Consider the following 24,896-nt stretch of genomic DNA (forward strand, 5'->3'; position numbering starts at 1 on the left):
CATACGTCTGCGCAACTTAGAGGAGCTCACAGTACCTCACTGAACAATTCTTACGATATGGCACGTGGAATGGCAGGAGCTTGAATGTGGTAGGGAAGCTAGAAAATCTGAAAAGGGAAATGCAACAGCTTAATCTAGATACAGTAGGGGCCAGTGAATGAAATGGAAAGAAACTAAGGATTTCTGTTCAGATGAGTGTAGGGTAATATCAACAGCAGCAGCAAATGGTATAATGGGAACAGGATTCGTTATGAATAGGAAGGTAAGGGTTCAAACTCTGGCAAGCTGAAACGAGAGAAATCTTGCAAGTAAAACTCGTTAAAAGACAAGATAATTTAATAATTAAAGACCATAGGAACGCAAAGGAAATTAGAGGGCATAATTCAGTTTCCAAAAACCTTTGGCTAAGAGGTAACAACAGCCTACTCTGTACATGAGAATTTATTGTAATATTAGATGACAAGGTTGCCGGAGACTCCAAACATCAAGAAATATTTATTACAAAACTGGTAAATGTGAGGAACATTTGCATGGAGGTAGAGTTATAAAGTCTGGAGTAACGCATATGGGAAGAATTTAAATTACTGGCCCAATATTTCAGTGAATATTTTAATGAACCAATTGAGTCAGATTCAGTTCACTTGGGTCGAACTGGTTGAAACTTTGTCTCTAGGTTTCGGGAACACACTTACAAATATGATTCTGCCCTTGATTGGCATTTATCACAAGAGGTGCGCCTTATGTTACCCGTGGACAGAGGATTTCATGTACCCCATGTTGAGCCTAAAAACCGAGGGCTGGATATATTAGAGGAATCAGAAATCTTTATAAACCAGTCGCGCAACCATCTTTGATTTTAAACGAACAGCTGTCTTCTAGAGCCGGCTGCTGTAGTCGATCGTTCTAGGCACTTCAGTCCGGAACCACGCGGCTACTACTGGTCGCAGGTTCGAATCCAGCCTCGGGCATGGATGTGTGTGATGTCTTTAGGTTAGTTAGGTTTAAGTAGTTCTAAGTCTAGGGGACTGATGACCTCATATGTTAAGTCTCATAGTGCTTAGAGCCATTTGAACCATTTTTGTCTTCTAGACGCAAGTGGTTCTCCAAAATGTTCAGTGAAGTATTGGGCCTGTAGTTTCAAGCATTCCATTTGTATTATCCAAGTCTTTCTATCTCTATCGCCATGCAGCTGCTCCCCATACTTATCAGTTTTGTTACACACATTTTTTGTGGGTTCGAGTCCCCGACATCCTTGATATCTAATATTACAACTACTGATGACGTAGCGAATTGTTTGTTGTTACCACTTAGCCTAATGCATTTGGAAATTTTATTGTGTACCCTTTTTTTCTTTGCTTTCCTGTTCTCTTTCATTATTAAATTATTTTATCTTTTGACGAGTTTCACTTGCACGATCTTCTTCGCCTAATCTAGCGAAAGTTTGAGTTCTTGCCCTATCTTAAGACGAACAAATGGTTCAAATGGCTCTGAGCACTATGGGACTTAACATCTGAGGTCATCAGTCCCCTAGAACTGAGAACTACTTAAACCTAACTAACCTAAGGACATCACACACATCCAAGTCCGAGGCAGGATTCGAACCTGCGATCGTAGCAGTCTCGCGGTTCCGGACTGAAGCGCCTAGAACCGCACGGCCACTGCGGCCGGCTAAGACTAACACTCTGCTAACAGTTGTAAAAGTTTAATTTTGTATGCTACATTTCTTATGGAAAAGAACAAAAAGGTTTCCGTTTTGTCATTACGTGGCACTACTTTTGTATTCATCACCGCCCTCTCGTGGCCTAATTCGTCTTCCTGGTTATCGCGTTGTAGCTAGTCAGTTAATTTGCTTTCTTTGTTAGATACTGCCTTTATAGATCTGATGACCAAGATGTATATGGTGTGTGTTTCAGCTGTTTGATTTCGACGATATTTGCTGTGTATTTCTGGTTTGCAAACAATCTGAGGATGGGTTCTATCCGAAACGTATCAAATGAAGTCATTGGTTTATCAGCTAGTGGCTGCTTGTTTAGTGGCAATACAGCAGCTGTGCAATTCTGATATTGTTTTGTCTGTACTGTGGCTTCCCACAGTCTAGAGATGTAATGGCAGATGGTTATTTCCGTTCTTACGCAAATGGAATAGGTGTTCATCTTGGCTTAACGGACAACGCTCGATGGTAAATATTTCTTCTCGTTGGTGAAGCTAAAAGAAACGTGTTCAGTGCATGGACATTTATTAAACGTCACGTGGTCTGGATTCATGCTACAGGGCATAAGCAGGGTGAGTCCTCTCATGCAGCACAAATTAGGCCCCACCACCATTCACCAGTGACTCAGACCAGTGAGTTAACTCACCTGTAGCAGCCGCTGCCTCCGTTCCTTCTTCGCCGACCTCGATGAAAGCCTTGTGCAAGACCATGTCCACGTGTAGCGGCTCCGTTCTGGTAATGCCAGTGAAGTTCGCCTTGAGCTCGCTGAACATGTCGGTCATACCAAGCTGAAAACCCATACGTGCAATATTACCTGTATAGCCATAACGAGGATGTACCCTGCAAATATCAATGGCTAACCTATTGTATGGGAGGAAAACTTCTTGTCTGATACTTAAAATATGGTAGAGTTATTTCATTTTCCGTCTCAATCTCCTTCCCGAATGCAAATTGTTGTAGTAACTTAAGATTATGTAATAAATGAAGTTCCTTATGGCTGATAATATGAAACATAAAATACTACATTTATTAGTGCAGTCAGCCTAAAAATCAGGCCAATAGTTTCAGTTTTAATCAGTTTTAAAGGTAGCACAGCAGTGAAATTTAGAGACTAACACAGGAGCCATTGTCACGAAGAAAATAGACTCTCAGAGTTACATAGTGCCCATAGGACCAGTTCGAAAACATTTTTCCACAGAATCGGCATATCATTTGGCGCCACTCCTCTCCCTCCCCCCCCCCCCTTTTCCCTCCTACACTTTCATTCATTCCAGTTTTCGCTACTAATTGTGATACGCATCGTATAAAGGGCGTTATTTTTACACCGGAAATTCCACAATCACATCTGCATTTTGCGACATTGCCGCATTATCATTTGTGCCTTCACGTTTCTATTTTCCCTCTGCATTTTCTATAAACTAAGAGCATCTTCTCGCTCAGTGACATCTGCACCTCCGGCTCTTCTGCTACCGCTACTATTTCACCATTACGGGGGTTGGGTTCTTTGGGGAAGGAGACCAGACAGCGAGGTCATCGGTCTCATCGGATTAGGGAAGGACGGGGAAGGAAGTCGGCCGTGCCCTTTCCAAGGAACCATCCCGGCATTTGCCTGGAGCGATTTAGGGAAATCACGGAAGACCTAAATCAGGATGGCCGGACGTGGGATTGAACCGTCGTCCTCCCGAATGCGAATCCAGTGTCTAACCACTGAGCCACCTCGCTCGGTTTCACCATTACGTGCCATCCCCATATTTATTATATGGTCTCCTCTTTGTAACCGTTCTTTTGCCCTGCTCTCACTCCTCATCTGCATTCACTGACATTTTATTACAAGAAGTAATTTTGTTCTCACTATACTCAGCAATACATGACATATCAACACTGTATCCCAAACATACCATACACTAATACCTTACCAAAACTTTTGAACGACGACAAACAACCCAGTAGTAAAAATGAGACATAGGAAAGATGCAAAAAAGTGCTGAAAGAGAGCAACACAGGTTTAGTTAAATGTGTCAGCTACTTAAATTAAAGTTATTCAATTTTGTTTTATCTATCGAGGATACGACTCTAAATTAGTTTCTTCTCGTTCAAAAGCCAGCGGTTGCTAGATCGACGGCAGCGTATTTGTTTGACGAATGCTCTATCCTGCTGCGTGAGATTTTGGAGAAAAATGCATATTCCGACTACCCATCAGAGTATCTCAAATTAGCGACTCCTGTGCAGGGTAGCCATTTTAAGTAAGACACCGACTCGATTTAACAAACCTTTCGATTATTTTTGTGGCGTGTTGTGAGTGGAATGACTGAGGGACAGATCGCTACCCATGAGCTTCAGATATATAATTGAATTTGTTGTGCAATGGATTGCATAATGAACAAAGGCATGCCCTCATAAGTGACTTCTGGGTGTCAAGTCTTACAAAATCATTAATGATTAATAAATGGGGTACGTTATCTATCTACTGGGTTGACAATATTGGTCAAGCTTCATTGTGTACGACTTTGTACTCAACGATAAGGAGAGACCGACTACAGAGTGCCTTTGTTCTTTTTTTCCTTTATTGAATTTCGATTCCCCTCGAAGAGGGCGGGCTGGCAGCAGCTTAGTATGCTCCTCTACAGCCTACAGCATTTGTAAAACATAAGATAAGAGACAATAAAAGCAGACGATAAAACGGTGACGTAAATTGTAAAACGGCGGAAAATTGTGGAAAATTAAAACAATAAAACAAAACAAAGGGGAGGGGGCGATGCTAATAAAATACACAGGAATCTGACAGGTAAAATGTTGGACAGACAATTAAAAAAAAACTGCGACAGTCTGGTTGTTCGCAAGAGATATAAAAACCACACTCAGTGACAGCATGATGTCCGTTCGCAATACTTTGGAAAAGATGCACAGCACTTAACAAGACTGGAAACACTGCACTAAAAAGTCGTCACGAAGATGACACAACACAGCAAAGGGCAGATGGGGGGGGGGGGGGGGGAATCTGGACAGATGAGGGGGAAAAATGAAGGAGGAGAGGAAAAACGAAAAGGGGGGGGGGACCGACTAAGGGAGAGGACTCATAATGGGGGGGGGGGGGGGAGCCAAATCAGACGCGAGAGGGAATGGGGAAAGGCAGAGGAGGGAAACGCAAAAGGACTTGGGGGAGAGAAGCGAGGCAGAGAGAGGGTAGGTGAGGAAAAAACTGGATGGAAGGGGGGGGGGGGGGAGAGGGAGCCCAGGAAAAGGACAGAGGATATGTCATGTACTGCTGAGTATAGTGAGGACAAAATTACTTCTTGTAATAAAATGTCAGTGAATGCAGACGAGGAGTCAGAGCAGGGCAAAAGGACAGTTACAAAGAGGAGACTATATAAGAAACACGAGGATGGCACGTAATGGTGAAAAAAATAGCGGTAGCAGAAGAGCAGGAGGTGTTGATGGCACTGAGCGAGAAGATGCTCTTAGTTTATAGAGATTGCAGAGGGAAAATAGAAACGTGAAGGCACAAATGATAATGCGGCAATGTCACAAAATGCAGACATGATTGTGGAATTTCCGATGTAAAAATAACACCAGCCCAAATTTTACCACTTCTACTGATCCTCAGTTGGCCCAGCCCAGCTCAGCATAGGGAAAACCTTTTGAAGAGAAGGATAAGATTGATTTATTACTTGAGGTTATAGTAAAAACGATTGACGAAACATAAGAAATGTTGAGTAAACAGGAAGAAAGTTTGCTTCAACTTGGGCCCCAACTTGAACACATCTGGATAATGCAGCAGCAGATTAGATGTGTAGAATGTCGGCAAGTGGTGCAAGTGGATCGTGTTGAGAGCGTGAAAAAACGATTAAATATGGAAGAGGAGTGAGTTCAGATACCGAAAGATACTGAGAAGATATTGATGATACCGAAACATGGGAAATTTGAGAGGCAATGAAACAACTGAAGAGCAGCAAGTGAGAAATGCACGTGAAGGTTGCAAGAGTACCATGTCCAGTACCAGCAGCGGAAACCGAGGAAGTACAATTGCTCCTCGCATTTAAACAGCGACAAGAAGGTTTACATCAATGACAGTGTCAAAGGAGCGAGATTATGACTAACGATATCAGAGATTTGAAGGCAAAAGTCACAAAGGTGTTACACTGGCGAGAAGGCGCCAATGGTGCACCACATACTTGTGTGTAGTCCACATAAAGCAATGCGTATGGAATTGGATCTGCTGGTCCAGGAATCAGCTGTGGACAGGAAGCCTCACGCTAGCACGAGGAAGAAGAATACTCTACAATCAACAGTCAAACAAGACCACAAGAAGGTGAATCTTTTGACTACAAGAACTTCCTTTCGGTGTGAAAATTTCCTGCTCTTAGGAATGATGGAAACCAGTACACCTGAAGTCTTGGACTGATCAATTGCGTGTGGATATCTCGAGGGCGGAACAGCGATGTGTATGCGACGAGTAGCATTATAGTGTACATCGTATAGGAAATTTACGGACCCATACTTAGCTATTTGTTTGTCTAGTGCAGTGCCAGATTTCACGGGATATAATGATAAGCCGGAATCTAGACGAGTCTAAGTCCAATGAAGCTTTTCGAGGCAATGTTAAGGAAAAAAAAACTGTCGCCACATCTTTCACCTCTGCAGAGGTTATACTGTCGTGCTATAAGAAGCAAACTGTTTCTTTTTGGGCGTTGCAAGGAGGATGCTGAAGCTATCAAAGGTTTGTTGTGAGAGCTGAAGCGTGGCCAAGATGAGAAAACTGTGTCACAATGATTCTGATCGTAAGGTGACGGGCGCTTCCGACCGTAATAGCACAACAGAAGTAGCTCGTACAATGAACGATGCAACAATGGTCATTGGTTTGACTCGCATTGAGTGGACATTATGGATCTAGACCTTAGGCTGAGATCATTGAAATTCGCTCTCCTGATCAGTAAGGCAGACACAATACGGAGAATTAATCACCACTATGGCGGGAGTCTGACACGGGAATGGAGATGCAAGAGCCCATGAAAGACCTCAGAACCAGTGACAGAATATGACAAGGTAAGGAAATTACTTTTAAAAAAGAATGGGAGCGCCTTACTCAAAACTTGCATCCAGTAATCACCACATTATAGGTGTTTCATCAATGTGGAGACGTTGTCAGCACCTTGCTTGTACGGACTGACAGGAAAGAAGATGTGCTGAGCTTGGGATATGGAAGCCGAATGCTAACTTGTCACTAAAGCATGCACTCGTGATTGCCTCTATTTTAGTAGATTCTGATTTATTATGTGAATTGTGCATGACCACAAATAGCACCAAAACCGGTCTAGGCATGATTTTTTTTTCAAGATGCCGAAGAAGACAGATAATAATGAAAACTGTCGCTTTAGTAGCAGAGTGCTATCAAAATAGAAGAAGAACTACTCCATTACTGAGTTGGAGTACCCTGCCATCGTGTGAGGCTTCCAGAGTTTCTGTACTTCTTATCTGGTGGCAAAACGGAAATTTACACTGACCATGAGGCATTACTGTTCTTACCAAAGGCAAAACTCGTACATGGATGCCTCATCTGGTGGTTATTACATCTCCAAGAATTCGACTTCACAATCACACATTTGCCAGGCACTGTTAATATTGTAGTGGACACACTATCATGCTTGCCTACTAATCTTGTTGAGAGGATGGAAGAAGATCTCTAAGAAAACCATTTCGTACTATACTACCTCTAAAACATTGTGCTTGAAAATTAAGTATCTACCTGTTTCAAAGAAACAGCAAGAGAATAGGACAAAAACCCACGCCTTTCTGGATTTGGAAAACAAATGTAGAGATAAAGAGCAAATTGCAGTTTGGCAGGAAATGAGGCTATGTTTCGTCACAGATATTTGGACGAGTCACTAGTTGTTGTGTACAACAGATGGGTTGGTGAACAAACTTAAATGGTGCATGCACCTAAGCTGTGCTCACTTCGTGCTGAAGAAGTTTTCCTTGAAGTTGCAGGCGACCTGTCATTTCAATAATATTTAGCAAAGGAGTCACAAAGTGTTGTTCATCTGCAAAGCCTGTCGAAAGCCAAAGCCCTGCACCACATCAAACCAGGCACCTTTTTTTCTCATAGTACCTGTGAAATTATGCCACTTGCGGCAACTGTTTTCATGGACTCCCTTTTGAGAGTGACGCATGGTTTCTGTTATAGCCCGGTGGCTGTTGAGTTAAATTCTGCAACTTTGGCTCCGCTGTGAAAGGCCACTGCTAGGACTGTGGCAGAAGCATTTTAGGAGAAGTTTTTTTAAAAAAGACTGTGTGGATAAGATGATTCCTGATCATGAACTGCAGGTTTGGTCATGCTGATAGGGCGATGTTGAAATGGCACACGATAAAAAAACCAGTCTTCATTTTGACCTGTTGTCCATATGTCCATATGTCCATATAAACATGGCTAGACACTAGCCGAAACATAAATTTTTCTAATAAAACCTGATTGTTGCAATCATTCGAGAGTCAGATCACAGTCGTTGAGTGCACCCACATTCCTAATGGAAGGTAACTTGGTATTCAGACCTTGTGGCGAGGATTAGGCTTGCTAGGCAGCCTGTATAGATTACACTGTGCCAAACTGCATCTGTCTTGGAATCGACGGTCTTTACACCATAAGGATGTGATACCTCTCGCCCTCCTTCACATTAAACAGGCCCCAGGAAACAAGAAGGAATGTTCTGAGCTGATGGCAACCATAAGACATTACAAAGCGGGTCAGAAGATTTCAGTAAGATCGCAGAGATTATCAAATAAGCGAAATGTGTTGTGCCACAAGTTCTTCTCCTTGTTCATTGGGGTACTACAGATTCGAAGGGTTGTGTGTGTGAACATAGCCAGAGTGGAAACAAGCAAATGAAGGAAGTCATACGGGGTGCATCACATCAGTAATGAAAAACCTTTTATCGAGTAAAGCATCTAAGATGGTGGGACAACAAAAAATTAAATTTTGAAATGGGTTATATTTGTCTCTGGAGTATAGAATTTATTTCTCTTTCCGGAAGAGTTTGTTTGGTAATCAGTTTGTGATTGGATCTGTAATAAGTTATTATATCACTGAGGGACAGACTTTCACTGCATTTCCCGTCCTGTGCAAAGTGTGTTTTCTGGTAAGCTTTTGCTTTCTGTTTAGGAGAAGTGACATGGGAAGACGTTTTAGTGAAGAGTACATTTCCCTTTGATATTGCTAAGGCTGGTAAACAAGGAAAGGAGGGTGGACAATGTAATATATGTTTATTTGTGACAGTTTTAATCCCAAGTGGATATTTTGTGACAGACTTGACGAGAGAGGTGAAGGTCTTCCGTGATTTTTCATGTTTTGTGGAAGTAGTCAGGTGGAACTTGGAATTTGTTTCAGTCAAACCATTGTGAATGTGGTGAAGTTTTCTCTCAATATTGTATAGGACTCTCGATTTTTCTTGTTTTGTAATGTTGTTACGTGGAGGGAAGAGTTGTTACATCATCATCATTCAGGAAATAGAGAGGTTGTATTATGTTAATGTCCATGTTGGATGCATGTTTGGACCGCAGGTTGCATTACTGTCCATGTTTGATGCGCATTGTCACCGTATCATTGGATGGATTAGGGGAGGATTTTGAGATACATTGATGTTCACAGTGGATGCACATTTGGACCCTAGACTATGGAAAAATGGCTTAGGAGCACTGAATAAGTGACAATGTTTGAGGCCGTACGGTTCTAGGCGCTTCAGTCTGGAACCGCGTGACCGCTACGGTCGCAGTTTCGAATCCTGCCTCGGGCATGGATGTGTGTGATGTCATTAGGTTAGTTAGGTTCAAGTAGTTCTAAGTTCTAGGGGACTGATGACCTCAGATGTTAAGTCCCACAGTGCTCAGAGCCATTTTATTGACCATGTTTGATATTTGCGAGCTATGTTCTTGCCATGCAGGAATGTGAAAGGATAGCCGCAAAACAGATAATTTGGAAATCAATAAATGGTCTATAGCTACAACATAATGGAAATGAAGCGGTGATTTGTGTCCAACTAGTCTTCGTGTTTTTCTCTCTAAGTAGCTTTATTTGGACAGCCACCAAGCCAAAAAGTAACAAAACCATTGAAGGTCCAATCTCGTAAGTGGAAGAATAACATTGAAGAGTACATGGATTATAGTACAAATAGTCTATGAAAGGAAATACCGCAAAACAAAAGAAAGTAACTATGAAAGGATTAAAAGTAAGAATAAATGTCTGAGGAATACCATATGAGTATCTAAGTAACATGTTAATGTAAGGATTTTCTTTAGACGTTTTTGTTTGTGGCCACTATATGTGAATCTAGGCTACTAAATATGTTGCGTTTTAGCAGATAGATTTTTTTACCAATCATTTAATTTTCCAATATTGTTCTACATTGCTCTGGTATAATGACACTGTCAAACACAATACAAAATACCGAAGGGGAGAAATAAGGACGATCGAAAGAGGAAAGGGAAATGGACTTATCAAGCAATAATTGGATAGAAGCATTTGAGGAAAAGTGGCAGAGAATGAGAATCTAGAAAGGAAAATGGAAGCAGTGAGTCGAGAGGAATCAATTCTTCCGATTTCAGAAATGTATGGATGTAGTCTGCGTTGTGGTTCTCTTTTGTTTTTGTAGCAGTTGAGTATCATATTGCTTAAATTCATATATATGAAAACATGTTGTTATCAGGGATGAAGTATGGAGAAAGTAGTTTGGTAACAGATTGATTAATCATGTAACATGATTTCTCTTTCGAAAAAATGTTCAAATATGTGTGAAATCTTATGGGACTAAACTGCTAAGGTCATCAGTCCCTAAGCTTACACACTATCTAACTTCAATTATCCTAAGGACAAACATATACACCCGTGCCCGAGGGAGGACTCGAACCTCCGCCGGGACCAGCTGCACAGTCCATGACTGCAGCGCCTTAGACCGTTTTTTTTTTTTTTTTTTTTTTTTTTTAATATATATATATAATGAACCGCTGCCGGAGCAGGACGACGGGTAGGGCAGGGGTCGACACCCGAAGCCTGGCCAACCCGCCGCCACGCCCAAGCAACGTGTTCGAGTTCGAGGATCGAAGGATCAGGAAGAGGATGGAGTGGGTTTGTCGATGTTGTTCTTTTTATTTATTTATTTCTTTAATTTTTATAACATTTTTTTTGTATTATAGATTTATTTTTGTTTCATTACAAAGAAAGATCCTACAACTGCCGTAGCCGAGCGTCCGAGTCGTCTTCTCGTCTGTTGGGAGGGGTTCCCCCCTATTCCGTCCGTAGAGGATCAATATGCTCCAGGATTCTTCTTCATTTTCAGCGTCTCATACCCGGAACGCCCCAGTGAGCAGGAGGATCCGCAAATAATGAACCTAAATAATTTGCGAAACGAGTTCTGTACTTCGGGTGGCGGCTGAAAGCTGCATGTGTCGTCATCAATAGGGACCAAAAGTCGAGTGTGCCTTTGGGAGCATCGCAAAATATGTAGTAAACGGCCATGCCTTTTAGCCAGTTAACGGCGTTCGTTCTGGTTGATAGAAAGTATACGACGTCGGGGCGCAATACGTCATCAGGGGAGATAGACTCCGGCAATCGCCGCAAGAGTAATGCCAGCATGCGCTGCGTCAGTAGCCAGCACTCGCTGGTCGCGGCACACGTCAGACGGTGTGCATCCGAGTCAGCGACTGAGCATGTCGGACACAAGGGGTCGTCCGTCAGATGTATGGAATGTAACCTCTGACGAGTAGCGAACTTCCCATTCACAACTACGTACCACAATGAACGCACCGTCGTAGGTAGAAAAGGCGTGTGTACCGCTCGCCACACCGTGTTCCAGGCAACTTCAGGGTGTCTGTGGGTGACCTTATTTACAGGTAGCCGCTGCTGATAGAGGCGATAATAGTCTTTTGTGCTGGGCTTCCGTGTCGTCGGAAGTTCTGAACGTAAGTAGCTGAAGTCAATAAAGAAGTCTCTGATGTGGGTGAGTGCCGGTGAAATGTGTCCTACAGAAACCGGGGGATGCAGAGAGTGTGGTGCCACTTCCGCTATCAGGGTGCCCGTCAGAGTGGCGTGGGCAGAGGTCCACGTGCGACGCATAGTGTTGAGATAAAGCGATCGCGCACGGTTATATACGTGAATTAAACCGATACCGCCCGCCCGCTGCGGCAGTGTCAGGGTGGCGTATCGGACTTTAAAAACCAGACCGGTGCTTACGAAATGTCCATATGCTGCTTGAAATCTGTCGGCCATCGTAGCTGTCAAGGGAAGGATATGCGCAAAATAGTTCAGTTTTGAGACAAGATAGGTGTTGACATAACGTGTTCTGAGGAGCATATCCAAGCGACGCAGTTTGTTGTCCTGCAGCAGAGCACGTGTCTGGTGTAGGAGCCGGCGGTACGTAGCCGCCGCCGTGCGGCGGACATTGCTATAGAATTGCACTCCTAAACACTTGAGTACGGGCACCTTGTCAAAGGGCACCGCCGTCGTGTGGGAAATCCCCCCTCCGACATCCATGTATTTTGTCTTCTTCACGTTGATGACGCTCCCAGCGACCGCCCCGTACTGGCGTAGCCACTGTAGCGCCATATGCATTTCATCCTCTGATCTGGCCAGGAACACCACGTCATCGGCGAATGCACCACAACAAAAGGTCACGTCCCGCAAGGAGATACCCGTTAATCGCTGCCGTAGACCATGTAAAGCTGGTTCAAGTGCTGCAGCAAATAATATGCCCGACAGGGGGCACCCTTGTCGCACTGACCGTCCAACAACAATGTGACCAGACTGATAACCGTTGACCATCATGCGGGAGCGCGCTCCGTGGACCAGTCGAAGGACCACCTGTGCAGACTCCGGAGAGAGGCCCATGCGATGCAAAACTGCGCGTAAGAAGCCGTGATCGACGCGGTCGAATGCGTGGTCAAAATCTACGGCGACAAGGGCGCCTCGTATTTTGCAGGCCGCCGTCAAAGCAATGACGTCGCGGTATGCTCCTAACGCCGTATGAATGTTGCTGACACCACCTAAACGTGTCTGATCGGTGTGGATGGCTTTCCCGATAGCGGTGTGGAGACGCGCGCGGAGGATACGGGCGAAGATCTTGTAGTCGGTGTTGAGGAGTGTGAGTGGGCGAAAATCCTGCCACCTACAACCACCATTCGGTTTCGGAACTGGGATCAAGATGCCTTCTGTGAATTCTGTGGGGACAGTGAAATCAGGGCGGATCAGGTCTTGAAACATTTGGAGCCACTTGTCACCCACAAGGTGGTAAAATGTGCGGTAGAATTCCAGGGGTAAACCGTCCGGTCCAGGCGACTTGTTCGGTGCTCCGCGTGCCAAGGCCGATGTCAGCTCGTCGGGTGTAATGGGCAACAGCAGACTATCATCGGGTGCCACGTCCCGAGGGGCGGGAAAATCGTGCAACAGCCCGTCATAATCACGTACATTTCGCGGATCTTCCATGTACAAGGTCCCATAGTGTCTGGCGAACGTGTGCGCGATGTCCGTTTGTGTCACTGCGCGCCCGCCGTCCTCCGTGTTTACCGCTGTAATGAGCTGACGTTTGCGGTGGCGCCTCTCGCGCACAATGTGATACACTGACGCTGTTTCGTTGGGGATACAGTCTTGCACTCGCGCACGGATGCGGACACCATCGAGCTGCTCTGTCCTGATGCGAAGTAGACGAGCTTTGATGCGTTGTACGGACATCTGACGTTCGGGAGACGGCGGTTGCGTCGCCAGCTCACGTAACGCTGTATAGTAAAATTCCGATGTTGCCCGTTGCCAGTTCGATCTGTCACGCCCGTAGGCCATCAAGGTCTTTCGGAGGGCAGGTTTGACACATCCCAGCCACCACAGCAACGTGGAAGCATACATAGGCAGGCGCCTGATACATCGACGCCACGTGTCAGTGACTGCTCGCCGACACGCTTCCTCGCGAAGGAGGGAGACGTTTAGCGTCCACGGGCCCCTGCTGCGTCTTGTGAGTTGTCGGGGCAATGTGACAGTGCAGATGTACGCGAGATGGTCCGTGAAGGCCGTCGGCCAGAGTTCTGCATCACGGGTTGCTGTGCGGAGGGCACGCGAGACGTATATCCGGTCCAGACGACTGGCAGAATGGCTGGTAAAGTGCGTATATCCACTCTGGGTCCCATGATGCAAGAGCCATGTGTCGTGGAGCGCGAGGTCACGTATCAATGCTTGTAGAGCGGGGCATGGGACGTAATGCGGTATCTGGTCCTCGGGCCGCAGAACACTGTTAAAATCGCCGCCCACTATGTAATGGTCCATATTTCCTTGCAAAAGTGGGGCCAACTCCTCCGAATAGAAGACATGCCTGTCACCGCGGTGCGAATTACCGGAGGGAGCGTAGACGTTAATGAGGCGCACTGCGCCAAGTGTGAGTGCGATGCCTCGCCCGTTCGGCAAGTACGTCGCGTCCGTCGCGTCTATGCCATCTCGGAGAAGGATGGCCGTTCCTCCTGCGCCATCACCTACGGGTAGGCTGTACGTGGTGTAGCCATATAGGTCTAAACACAGCTCGGGACGGACCTCCTGGAGAAGGGCAATGTCCAAGTCTGCCGCTCTGATCATGTCGTGTAACATGCGGGTCTTGACAGTGGAGTGGACACCATTTACGTTGACTGTTCCCACACGGTATGACTGAGACATATCAAGTGGCGGAGGCAGTGTGCCGGTGCAACCCCACAGTGATTTCACACACCACACACCACACAGCCATCCACCTGCATGCTGTGCATTACTGTGCCGTAGAAGTCCCTGACTGGCAGAGCCCTCCGGGCTCATTGTCAGCCATGGGCTCTGGTGGAGATATCGATGTTTGCTGTGCATCATCTGCCTCCATATCGTCTGCCCAATCACCAAGAGACGATTGTGATGTCATCGGGGGCTGGACGCTTTCACAGGAGCCCACATTTTGGGAGTCGACGCAGTGCGCCTCGTTTTCTGGGCCACCAGATTTAGGAGAGTGTTCCTTGTCTTCAGGCACCTTCTGGTGAATGATGCCACTGGAGTCCGTTGCAATTGTGGGCGAGTCAACGAAGTCGATGTCTTCCGCCGGCTTCACATTCCTGTCCTGTTCGTCAGCTGACAATCGCCTCTTCTTGTGTCGCTTGGGTGATTTTTGCTTTCGGGTCCGAGATTCGACATCCACTGGAGGGCGGGGCTCGACACAGTCTCGGTCGCTAGGAACCCCTGTGTCTGATCCCGACAGTGACGGTGGCTGGGTGCCCACGACGCTGCGGTGGGCGGAGGCTGTAGGAACCTCTGCACCGTTGGGCTGCGGCGTCGTCGACGGCGCTGACTCTCCAACGGAGCTGGCAGCGGCTTGAGGAGGTAGCAGGTTTCGATCATCCGTCACACCACGTCGTGCCACCTCCACATATGTTAGCGGGAGAGAGGTCATAGTGGATCGTTGGGGAAGTTCATTGCGGGGCACCTGAACGAGGCGGCGCTGCAGACACTCAGTTCTAACATGGCCCTCCTGGCCGCAGCCCGAGCAGGTCCTCGGTTGTCCATCATATATAACAATTGCGCGGCAGCCACCAACGAAAACATACGATGGAACGTGCTTCGTAAGTTCTATGCGCACTTGTCGTACCCCGTTAAGGACAGGGTACGTTTCGAATGTGTTCCATTTCTCCTCTGTGTGGCTCAGAACTGTGCCGTATGGCCGCAGCGCATCAACGACTAGGTTGGCAGGGACTTCGAACGGTAGTTCAAAGATGCGCACGGTACGCACCCCCAGACCAGCATGGTCAACTCCTACCACGCTCACGTTACCGTCTGCGTGACAGAAGCGAAAGCCGTTTGCAGATCGTTGGAGTAATCTGTCGCAGGCCGCTTCGTCAATCAGTGTGAGGTACACTGTGCTGGTTACAATAGACAGAGGAATTCCTATCAGTTCTTGTGGTTCGATGTGCATGATGTCTCGTAGAAACCGTTCAATTTCATGGGCCTTCGGTCTCGTGTACGATGCGTTGAACGTTAGTTTGATTGTAGCTTTTCGATATGAGAACGCCATGTCGGGTCGGTACAGGTACTATACGGCAAGACAACGACGCGACCGCGCGCTAGCGGGTAAACAACAACACCTGCGGAGCACTGCCCGGCGCGCCGAGCCCGTCCGCACGGTAACACGGCTGAAAGCCGACTGTTCGGCTAATCCTGCGCGGCGTTTCTTTTTCATTGAATGATGAATGTGTGGTCGTAACAAACTTTTTTTTGTGATCGTTGATGTAGATAATTGTATTAAAATTCTCCCTGTAAAGCGTATCAGGCCATCTGTCACATCACAAGTATAACTATTTTATTTTTGCCAGTATAAGGTATATACAGTATGTAGACAAATCACCAAAATTAGTGCCAAGAATATTAGTTTTTCTGTTTTTCTTTCAGAATTATATGTAAATAATAATTTTGGTAATCAAACGGTCATGTTGAATAGATAAGTTCTTATTCACGTTGAGGCGTAGCGCCGTATACCGATCCTGCCTTGGACGTGGTTAAGTGGGAGATGTGTCTCTGAGCTGGATAGTGACAGATGGTGATGCGAGACTGGACGCGCACGTAGTTTATGTATCAGCCGATAGAGGACAATATTGGATAGGGGACTGATTTAGTTTCGATTGTGCCCACTAGAGTGCTCTAAAGTAATAGAATGTTTTTCGTAAATTGTTCTAGTATTTTCATAAAGTGTTATGTCTTTTTGTGTAAAATGTTATAAATATGTTTTAGCAGTATGAATGGTGCGTGAGTGTGGTTTAAGGTTAATATGAAGATAATTGTTTAACGGATTATGTAGTAGGATTTAGTTTATGGTAAAGGGAAAGTTAATTCGGGTATAAATAACAATAGTAAATAACTTTATACAAAACTTCAGCATATTAGATAATTACGTCGGTAAAAAGTGGAGTCGTTGGTTTACTATTTTGCAATTGGTTATTGGTGAAAAGCGCGGACTGACGCGGGAGAATGTTGTTTTGCTATTGGCTGTTGAGTAAACTGACCAATGGTAAAGCAATATTCTTCGCGCGCCCTTCTCTGCTGGTAGAGAACACTGAGAGTATTCTAGAGAAGGTGGGAGCCTAGCCATGAAAGAGTTCGGACGTGTGTAGTAGTAGTTCCGGTGGAAACGATAAGGTGCCAGATCCAGCAGTGTTTCATACATCAAAAGTGTGGTAAAGAGACGGCACAATTATTCCGATGGGTGTGTAGAAATTTCGGAATTTTTAAGTGAATTTTGTGACGAGAAAAGACATATATTCCGCGTGGTGTATTGAGCAGGTCGGTGGCTAAAAACTGTGACTGCACTTGGTAACGACAGACTTAATATTTGGCGAGCATTCTCAATCAAAAACAATCAGTATTTTTGTAGCTATTTCGTTTTCGGCAAATGCAACACCATAAACTTGTTGACGTCAGTGGAAGGGATTGTGAGTGACTGTGTTAAGACTAGCACGGGCTTGGCAGTGATACTTGTTCACCTAAGTTTCAGAATATATTAATTGAGGACAAAATTTCCAACCTTTCATTTGTGTGAAAACTTTCTCCCGAAACGTAGATTAATGACTTAAATTGCAGCCTGGTTCACGTCGAAGTACAGTAGGTTTCACTCGGCTTTCCTACTGATGATCTGCTGAGACAATGTGTAGGTCCGTCGTAAAGGGACGGAAAGAACCGCGCCGCAGCAACGTTTCATACACTGTTTGTTCGTTAGAGAGATTCCTGACTATTCGATGTATATAAATAAACAATGTTAGTTTTTGCAATGGAAAGTTATATGCAGATGCATGGATACCAAGTGATACACGTATGGACAAGGACTGGAAGTGGGACCCTGTGTGACAGACGTGGACACGAGGCAAGGGGGAGTGGAGCATCGACAACTGACAGCAGGTGGGATACACCACCACTGCAAGACTCCCCACCACAAGTGGGTCAGGGGCTGCCTCTGGCTATCCTCGGAGAGGGAAACCAGCCACACTAAGAAATGGCGACTGGGCACTCTCACTTTCCACGAAGGAAATAAGCCCCCGGACAGCTTGCCATATAGAAGAGGAGACTTAAAGGAGCAACAGTCCTTCATTGACGAATTCCTCAGTAGGCCGTGCATGCGGCAAGCGGTTCACCTCAGCCAGCAAGGTAATATCACGGATGCACTTGTCTCTCAGGGGGTGCTTGGTGAGCCATGGCTGCAGCGACTGCAGCTCTTTCAGTGGCTCTGAGGCATGTGCCACAGACAAAGTCATGTCTGCTAAATCTTCGCAACAACAGAGAGCAGTCACGTTAACCTATCTTGTCGCAAGTAAATCCAAAATGGATGTCCGCCACTCGGGTATCACAAGCGCCTCTCTCTCCCACATATGCCTCTCTACAACATTTTAAGCGCAATAGAGTATCATAATGGCAATTTCTCTTATTGAGATTAACGAGCCCTTGTAAGGCTACTACACCTGGTACAATTGTACCGAACATCATGTTTTCTCTTCTTGAGAATCAAAGCCCTTGTACACACTACTATATCTGGTAGAGTTGTGCCACGCATGATATTTTCTCTCCTTGGGGATAAGGAGGTCTGGTACAGCCTATTACATCTGACTGAGTTATACCACGCATGATATTTTCTGTACTTGAGAATTCAGAGCTGCTAACCACTGCCAGAATGGTCACAGAACCTCTTCTTGCTTCGGTCACGGTGCCGACACACCATTTTCAAGGTCCTTGGCTATGTCTCCTCTACGATAGGCTTGTCATGAGCTTCAGCTTTGGTACCGAATTCTTGATGCTAATGAAGCAAATGCAAGAAAATATCAACGCATTGTTGAAACTTTCGGACTTGGAAGTCGGAGAGTGTGAACTATGGACATGTGTCGCATCTTGGTTGAACAACGTTCAGAACGTACTTTTGGTAACAGGCAGGGTGCATAGGAGTGTCCTATTAGTGTTTCATTACATTTCAGCTGGACTTTATTAGAAAAGAGTGTAAAATTGTGATTCACATATATAGGTATGTATTTTCTTACCTTTGTTTTTAAACTTGCTGTGTAAAACTTGGATCACACCTAATTCGCACTTACATTATTTAACGACATAGCAATAATCCGTGGTCTGGAGATACTGTCCTTGACAGCTAAATAAAAACCCGCCCCCGCTTAAATTTTTGATTAAGATCGTCAGCAACGGCTACCGAAGACATCCAGAATAAGAAGTCGCTCTCATTCTGCTGACGGCCTTTTTAAAGAGGTTGGAGAAGCGGACTGAGGTTCAGGGCACTCCGTTGACCTTGGCGTGGGAAACTGTCTCTGAAGGTGGAAGAATCAACAGTGATCAACAGTATGGGGATGTAGAAGGCAATGGAAACCACTGCATTAAAGACACATACTGTGTATCCATAGAATACATGGCCTGTAACTGAAAATTGTCATGATGATCTCTCCATTGGGAAAAGATTCCTGAATAGTCCCCGTTCGGATTTTCAGGAGAGACTGCCCATGTCGAGGAGACCATGAGAAAAAGACTGAAGAGCCAACGAAAGGATAACGTTATGCGAGATGGGGCGTGGAATGCCAGAAGTTTGAACGTGCTACGGAAACTAGAAAATCTGAAAATGGAGATGCTAAAGTTCAATATAGGTATAGTGGTGATCATTGAAGCCAAATGAAAAGAAGACAAGGATTTCTTATCAGAGGAGTGTAAGATAAGAACGGCATCAGCAGAAAACAGTATAAGAGGATAGGGTTTCGTTATGATGACCTCTCCATTGCCATAAGATTCCTGAACAGTCCCCCGTCGGGTAGACCGTTCGCCGGTTGCAAGCCTTTCGATTTGACGCAACTTTGGCGACTTGCGCGTCGATGGGGATGAAATTATGATGATTAGGACTACACAACACTCATTACTTGAGTGGAGAAAATCTCCCATCCAGCCGGGACTCGAACCCGGGCCGTGAGGATTCACATTCTGTCGCGCTGACCACTCACCTACCTGGGGCGGACGCTGTAGAGGGTAAGAACGATACAGGAAAGCAGGTAACTGAGGGTGTAGGTCGCACGTGCTACTCTGGGATGAAGACATTGGCACAGGACAGGAATTCGTGGTGGGCAGCATCAAACCAGTGAGAAGACTGATAACCCATAAAACAAAACGATAACTGAACTTCACACAATTTTTTACAATGATCCACATGGGAATACTTTGTGACATCTTTTATCACTGTCTCTTTCCCCAGAAAATTTTTTATTTACAGTTTCATAAATAACGGTGTCTTGGAGATAAACACTGGATATGTATAACTGTACACGAGAAACATCACGCGAGTTCTCTCAGTATGTCAAACGGTTCTGTATAGTGTTCAATAACGACGTATGACAACGTTTTCTGTTTGACCTTGTTGTATTCGTTTTGAGGACTTTCAGCCTTGCTTTGTCTGTTTGTGTTTCCTACATTCTGTTAAACAATCAAGGTTCCAAAAAGGTGTATATCGTTTACCTTACGTCCATGAAATTTTGTGTGGGTTAGAATGAGAAGTGTTTCCAGCAGACCATTCCATGTTAGGTGAAGAGTGAATCGGGTGCCTAAAGTGTGATTCAGCACGTGACTGCTTGACAAAGAAGTCAGATTGTACAATTAGTAAATGATTTCGCAATTTATTACGCCAAGTTTTCACTGTTTGCTTCTGATTTCGCGTTTCCGATATTTCCAGGATTGGTGGTGTAATCTTGTAACTGAAGAAACCGAGAGGCCGTTGTGTGGTAAATATCTGTAGATCAACTACAGATTCTGCCGTTTCGTGAGTTCAGGATCGCCTGCTATGCCTTCATCGTGCTCTCGAATGGGGTCACAGAGTTAAGAGAAGGGGATCGCAGTAAACGAATTAGTGAATGAATGGAATCAATTTTTAATTGTAATAACAATAATGGTACGAATCTGGAAGTCAATGCGGCCTTGACGAGGCTGTTGACGGTGTATAAGGAATGACTGTGGAATTCAAATGTGCCGGATTGTAGAGTGTGAAAGAGAGACGGTGAAATAAAATGACTATCTTTATAAGGTTTCTTTAAAAGAGTGAATGGGATGTGCTAGATGGTTTCTTTTTTGTAAATGGGAATAAAGCCTTTATGTAAACACATCAGCAGTAAGGGTGAGTATGTGTTGGTAGCTCTTGGGTTAAGTGAGAGACTTTTGTTAAGCTAATGATGCTTTGGCATGGCTATTCTCCCAGTTTCCAAACTATTCCGTTGTCTTAGGGTAGGGAGGTCCTATACAAACGTGATTAGTTATTTCCCACCATGGTCTACCTAAGTATGCCACCACCCACACATCTGTTTTTTTTTTTTTCTTACGCCTGAAAATCACTAGCCATGTTTCGTATTTCAGTTTTGTTGCACCAATCTGTGCCAATCTGTGTGATAATTGAGTCAGTTTACAAAATTCTGTATTTGTGTCATGAGTAATGATTGTGAGGATCGAGACGCTGACGCCCATCATATTTCATTGTTTAACTAATTATCTAGTTGTCTGTATCTTTAGACCACCTAGGAACAGAGCAGTGCTCTGACCAGTAATCGGCAGGTAGGATCTGTCAGCCACGCCACTTTATCTCAGTGGTGGTGGCAGGTCGCATACAACTCCAGGTCCTTAGAATTGTGAACTTCCTCTGGTACGATTGTGGTGACTCCCTAAAAGATTTGGTTTGGGAACTATGTTGTGCGTCCAGAAAAACCAAAATAAAATTTTAATGGGCCACCATCCCTGTGAAAGAAAACCTTTTGCTGGCACCTTTTTTGCTGACAGGCTGAAAAAATTTGAGGGAGGTGTCCTGGGCAAAAGAAAGAGACCACGCTGTTCTCTTGTGGGAAAGCTACGTTGTGGTAGTTCCCTCCTCCTGCCCCTCCCCCCCCCCCCCCTCCCTCACACCCGCTGAGTGGATTGAGTGGGTCGCTGACCTATCTCACAGTGTGTGGACACACTTAGAGTGCATGGTGGACCCTATCTGCTCCCAGTCGAACAGCTTTGCCCATGCCAAAACAGAAGGGAAAAGGTCGGACATGGGGTGACAGGTAGCAGTTGTGGGCAACAGGTAGCGGAGATGACGCACCCAAACTACCGACACAGCCACTAACAAATCGCCTACATGTTGGGGCAGACGTACTCAACTGGGGCAATTGGTCGATTGATTGGCCCATGAGTGGGTGGCTTCAAAATTTTTCTTCCTTTTGCAGGAGTAGGAATAGCGCAATCCAGACTCTGAATAATGTCAACAACAAGTTTCTCTCTCAAAACTTGAGAGAGCACCTCACTGGCTGGCTTAAAAAGTACCTACTAGGTGGGATGTTCGAGTTTTCTAAAATTTCACTGAAGAATCTTTCACAGAGCTTTCCCACCGGTGAAGCATAGTCTGCACGGACTATAGTGAGAGACTCTGTAGCAGAGAGGTACAGACCATTTTTAGAGAGACTTGTTTAGGGGATGTGGAGGAGGACACTCGACTGAAAGACGTGGGCGAGGGATACTCTAGTACCTCCCGCCGCGGAAGTCGAACACGCGCCAGAACAAATGGACGTGGCCAGCCCATATAGGGCTCCGCCTCCGCGGCGGCTATTCCGCGCAGCGGCTCTCGTGCAGCGAGGGCGCCACCGCTGCACCACGTGCAGACCGCGGCCAATAGCCGCTCCCTCCGGTTTCGTATGTTCCTCGTTGTTGACATTTGCCTAGCTCTGGTTTCAAGTGGATTTACTGGTATTGTGGTTTCTACGAGCCTCCGTTGTGCATCTCATCCTTGTTGTGTCGGCCATAGTCGGTCGTTGTCGGTTGTCGTTGGTCTGTCGTCCGACTCGTCCTGTGTTTACACGGTGGTGCGTGCTCCACCGCCGGCGGCTTCCCATCCTGGCGGCTCCGATCCGCAGCCCAAGGCGTTCCCGCAGTTGGTTTTAGGTACTACAGATACGGAACTGCATTCAAGGATCAGATCATCATCCATGACTGATGAGTTGTTGCTGCCAGTTGGGCATGGGGGATGCAGGCCTTTTCGCTCTGAACTGTCGATTCTGGTGAGAGCAGCTCGTAGTGTGTGAGGAGAATGATTAGGGGTTTGTTTCTTTTCACCTTCATTGGAAGTGACTTTATATTTCGTTTTGCAGCAGAGGGATCATCCATGAGCGGTTTACATGTCTGCCTGTGGAACCAATACCTTGCTTCCTGCTAGGTTCAAAATGGTTCAAATGGTTCTGAGCACTATGGGACTTAACAGCTGTGGTCATCAGTCCCCTAGAACTTAGAGCTACTTAAATCTAACTAACCTATGGACATCACACACATCCATGTTCGAGGCAGGATTCGAACCTGCGACCGTAGCAGTCGCGCGGGGTCCGGACTGAGCGCCTAGAATCGCTCGGCCACCACGGCCGGTTTTCCTGCTAGGACCGGAGCAATTACGCACCAAGGAGTGATTATGTGTTTTAGGGGGACAACCTGTTGAGGTGATTGCCACTCTTGTTATCCATGCCTTGTGGGCGCTTCAAGCAGATCAACGACTCAATTACATTGCCCTGATGTTCACGGCTTGTATTCCCACTGGCTTTTGTATTTTATCAATTTCATTAATGTATGCTTCCTTTTTGTGTGTGCGAACCCAAACAATAAATAAAATTGGTGTTAATCTGGACCAGTGTTGTCAATTCAGTAGATAGGTAACTAACCCCTGTAAACAGTAACTCATTTGCAAGTACATATATTTTCTCATTGCGTGCTCCAGTGTGCGACAAATTCAGTTATACAGCGGAGTTCATGGGAAGCGATCTGATTCTGGGTCGGTGCAGCTGGAACAGATCACAAAAAGGACCAAGAAGTTTTTAAGTCGGCGTCGGCGTCCTGTACATTTTGCATAAATATTTGAAGGTTATCGAATCTAAAGATGCACAAGTCTCTGATATGACAATGCCGTGTAGTAGACAAACAGCAGATTCATGATAATCAAAAATGGGATATTATTTGGCAAAATGCTAAACAGTTACTTGGAAAACATGAAGTACTTGTTGTTGTTGTTATCTTCAGTCCTGAGACTGGTTTGATGCAGCTCTCCATGCTCCTCTATCCTGTGAAAGCTTCTTCGTCTCCCAGTACTTACTGCAACCTACATCCTTCTGAATCTGCTTAATGTATTCATCTCTTGGTCCCCCTATACGATTTTTATCCTCCACGCTGCCCTCCAATGCTAAATTTGTGATCCCTTGATGCCTCAGAACATGCCCTACCAACCGGTCCCTTCTTTTTGTCAAGTTGTGCCACAAACTCCTCTTCTCCCAAATTCTATTCAATACCTCCTCATTAGTTACGTGATCTACCCATCTAATCTTCAGCATTCTTCTGTAGCACCACATTTCGAAAGCTTCTGTTCTCTTCTTGACCAAAACTATTTATCGTCCATTTTTCACTTCCATACATGGCTACACTCCATACAAATACTTTCAGAAACGACTTCCTGACATTTAAATCTATACTCGATGTTAACAAATTTCTCTTCTTCAGAAACGCTTTTCTTGCCATTGCCAGTCTACATTTTATATCCTCTCTACTTCGACCATCATCAGTTATTTTGCTCCCCAAATAGCAAAACTCATTTACTACTTTAAGCGTCTCATTTCCTAATCTAATTCCCTCAGCATCACCCGACTTAATTCGACTACATTCCATGATCTTCGTTTTGCTTTTGATGATGTTCATCTTATATCCTCCTTTCAAGACACTGTCCATTCCGTTCAACTGCTCTTCCAAGTCCTTTGCTGTCTCTGACATTGCTTACATTTTCATATTTCCCTAGACAATGCTTGCTTTCTTGTTGTGCATTATTCCGTTATTTATCATCAAAGTGGAAAAGCTGAATTTCAGTCAAGCAGAATGGAACAGTTTGTGTCAAAGATTTGCATAAAGTGGTCACTATGGATATTGACATTGGGCTGCAGTGTAGTATATCCAGATCTTGCGTTCGACAAGTCTGCGTTACTTTTCCATTCCATTGTATTTTAATCCACTTCATTGGGATTCCACATGTACGCTTAGTAAAAGAATAAGGAAAAATGTACAACTTCTATTAAGGGAAATGTATGAACCTTATGACGCTTATATTTTCGAGCAAATGTTTAGAAGTTTGCTAAATAATACCTC

At 45.1% G+C, this 24,896-nt stretch overlaps 1 protein-coding gene across 1 annotated transcript in view; it reads right to left on the reverse strand.

The window, feature by feature from the left end:
* The window catches only part of LOC126458532 (serpin B3-like), a 128,174-nt gene that overhangs the window by 12,648 nt on the left and 90,630 nt on the right, over positions 1 to 24,896 (reverse strand). Inside the window, exon 7 of the mRNA XM_050095639.1 lies at positions 2,358 to 2,499. Within this exon, the coding sequence (XP_049951596.1) occupies positions 2,358 to 2,499 (142 nt within the window). The remainder of the gene's footprint in view (positions 1 to 2,357; positions 2,500 to 24,896) is intronic.

Source organism: Schistocerca serialis, chromosome 2 (genome assembly GCF_023864345.2).
Source record: "Schistocerca serialis cubense isolate TAMUIC-IGC-003099 chromosome 2, iqSchSeri2.2, whole genome shotgun sequence".
Taxonomy (NCBI): domain Eukaryota; kingdom Metazoa; phylum Arthropoda; class Insecta; order Orthoptera; family Acrididae; genus Schistocerca; species Schistocerca serialis.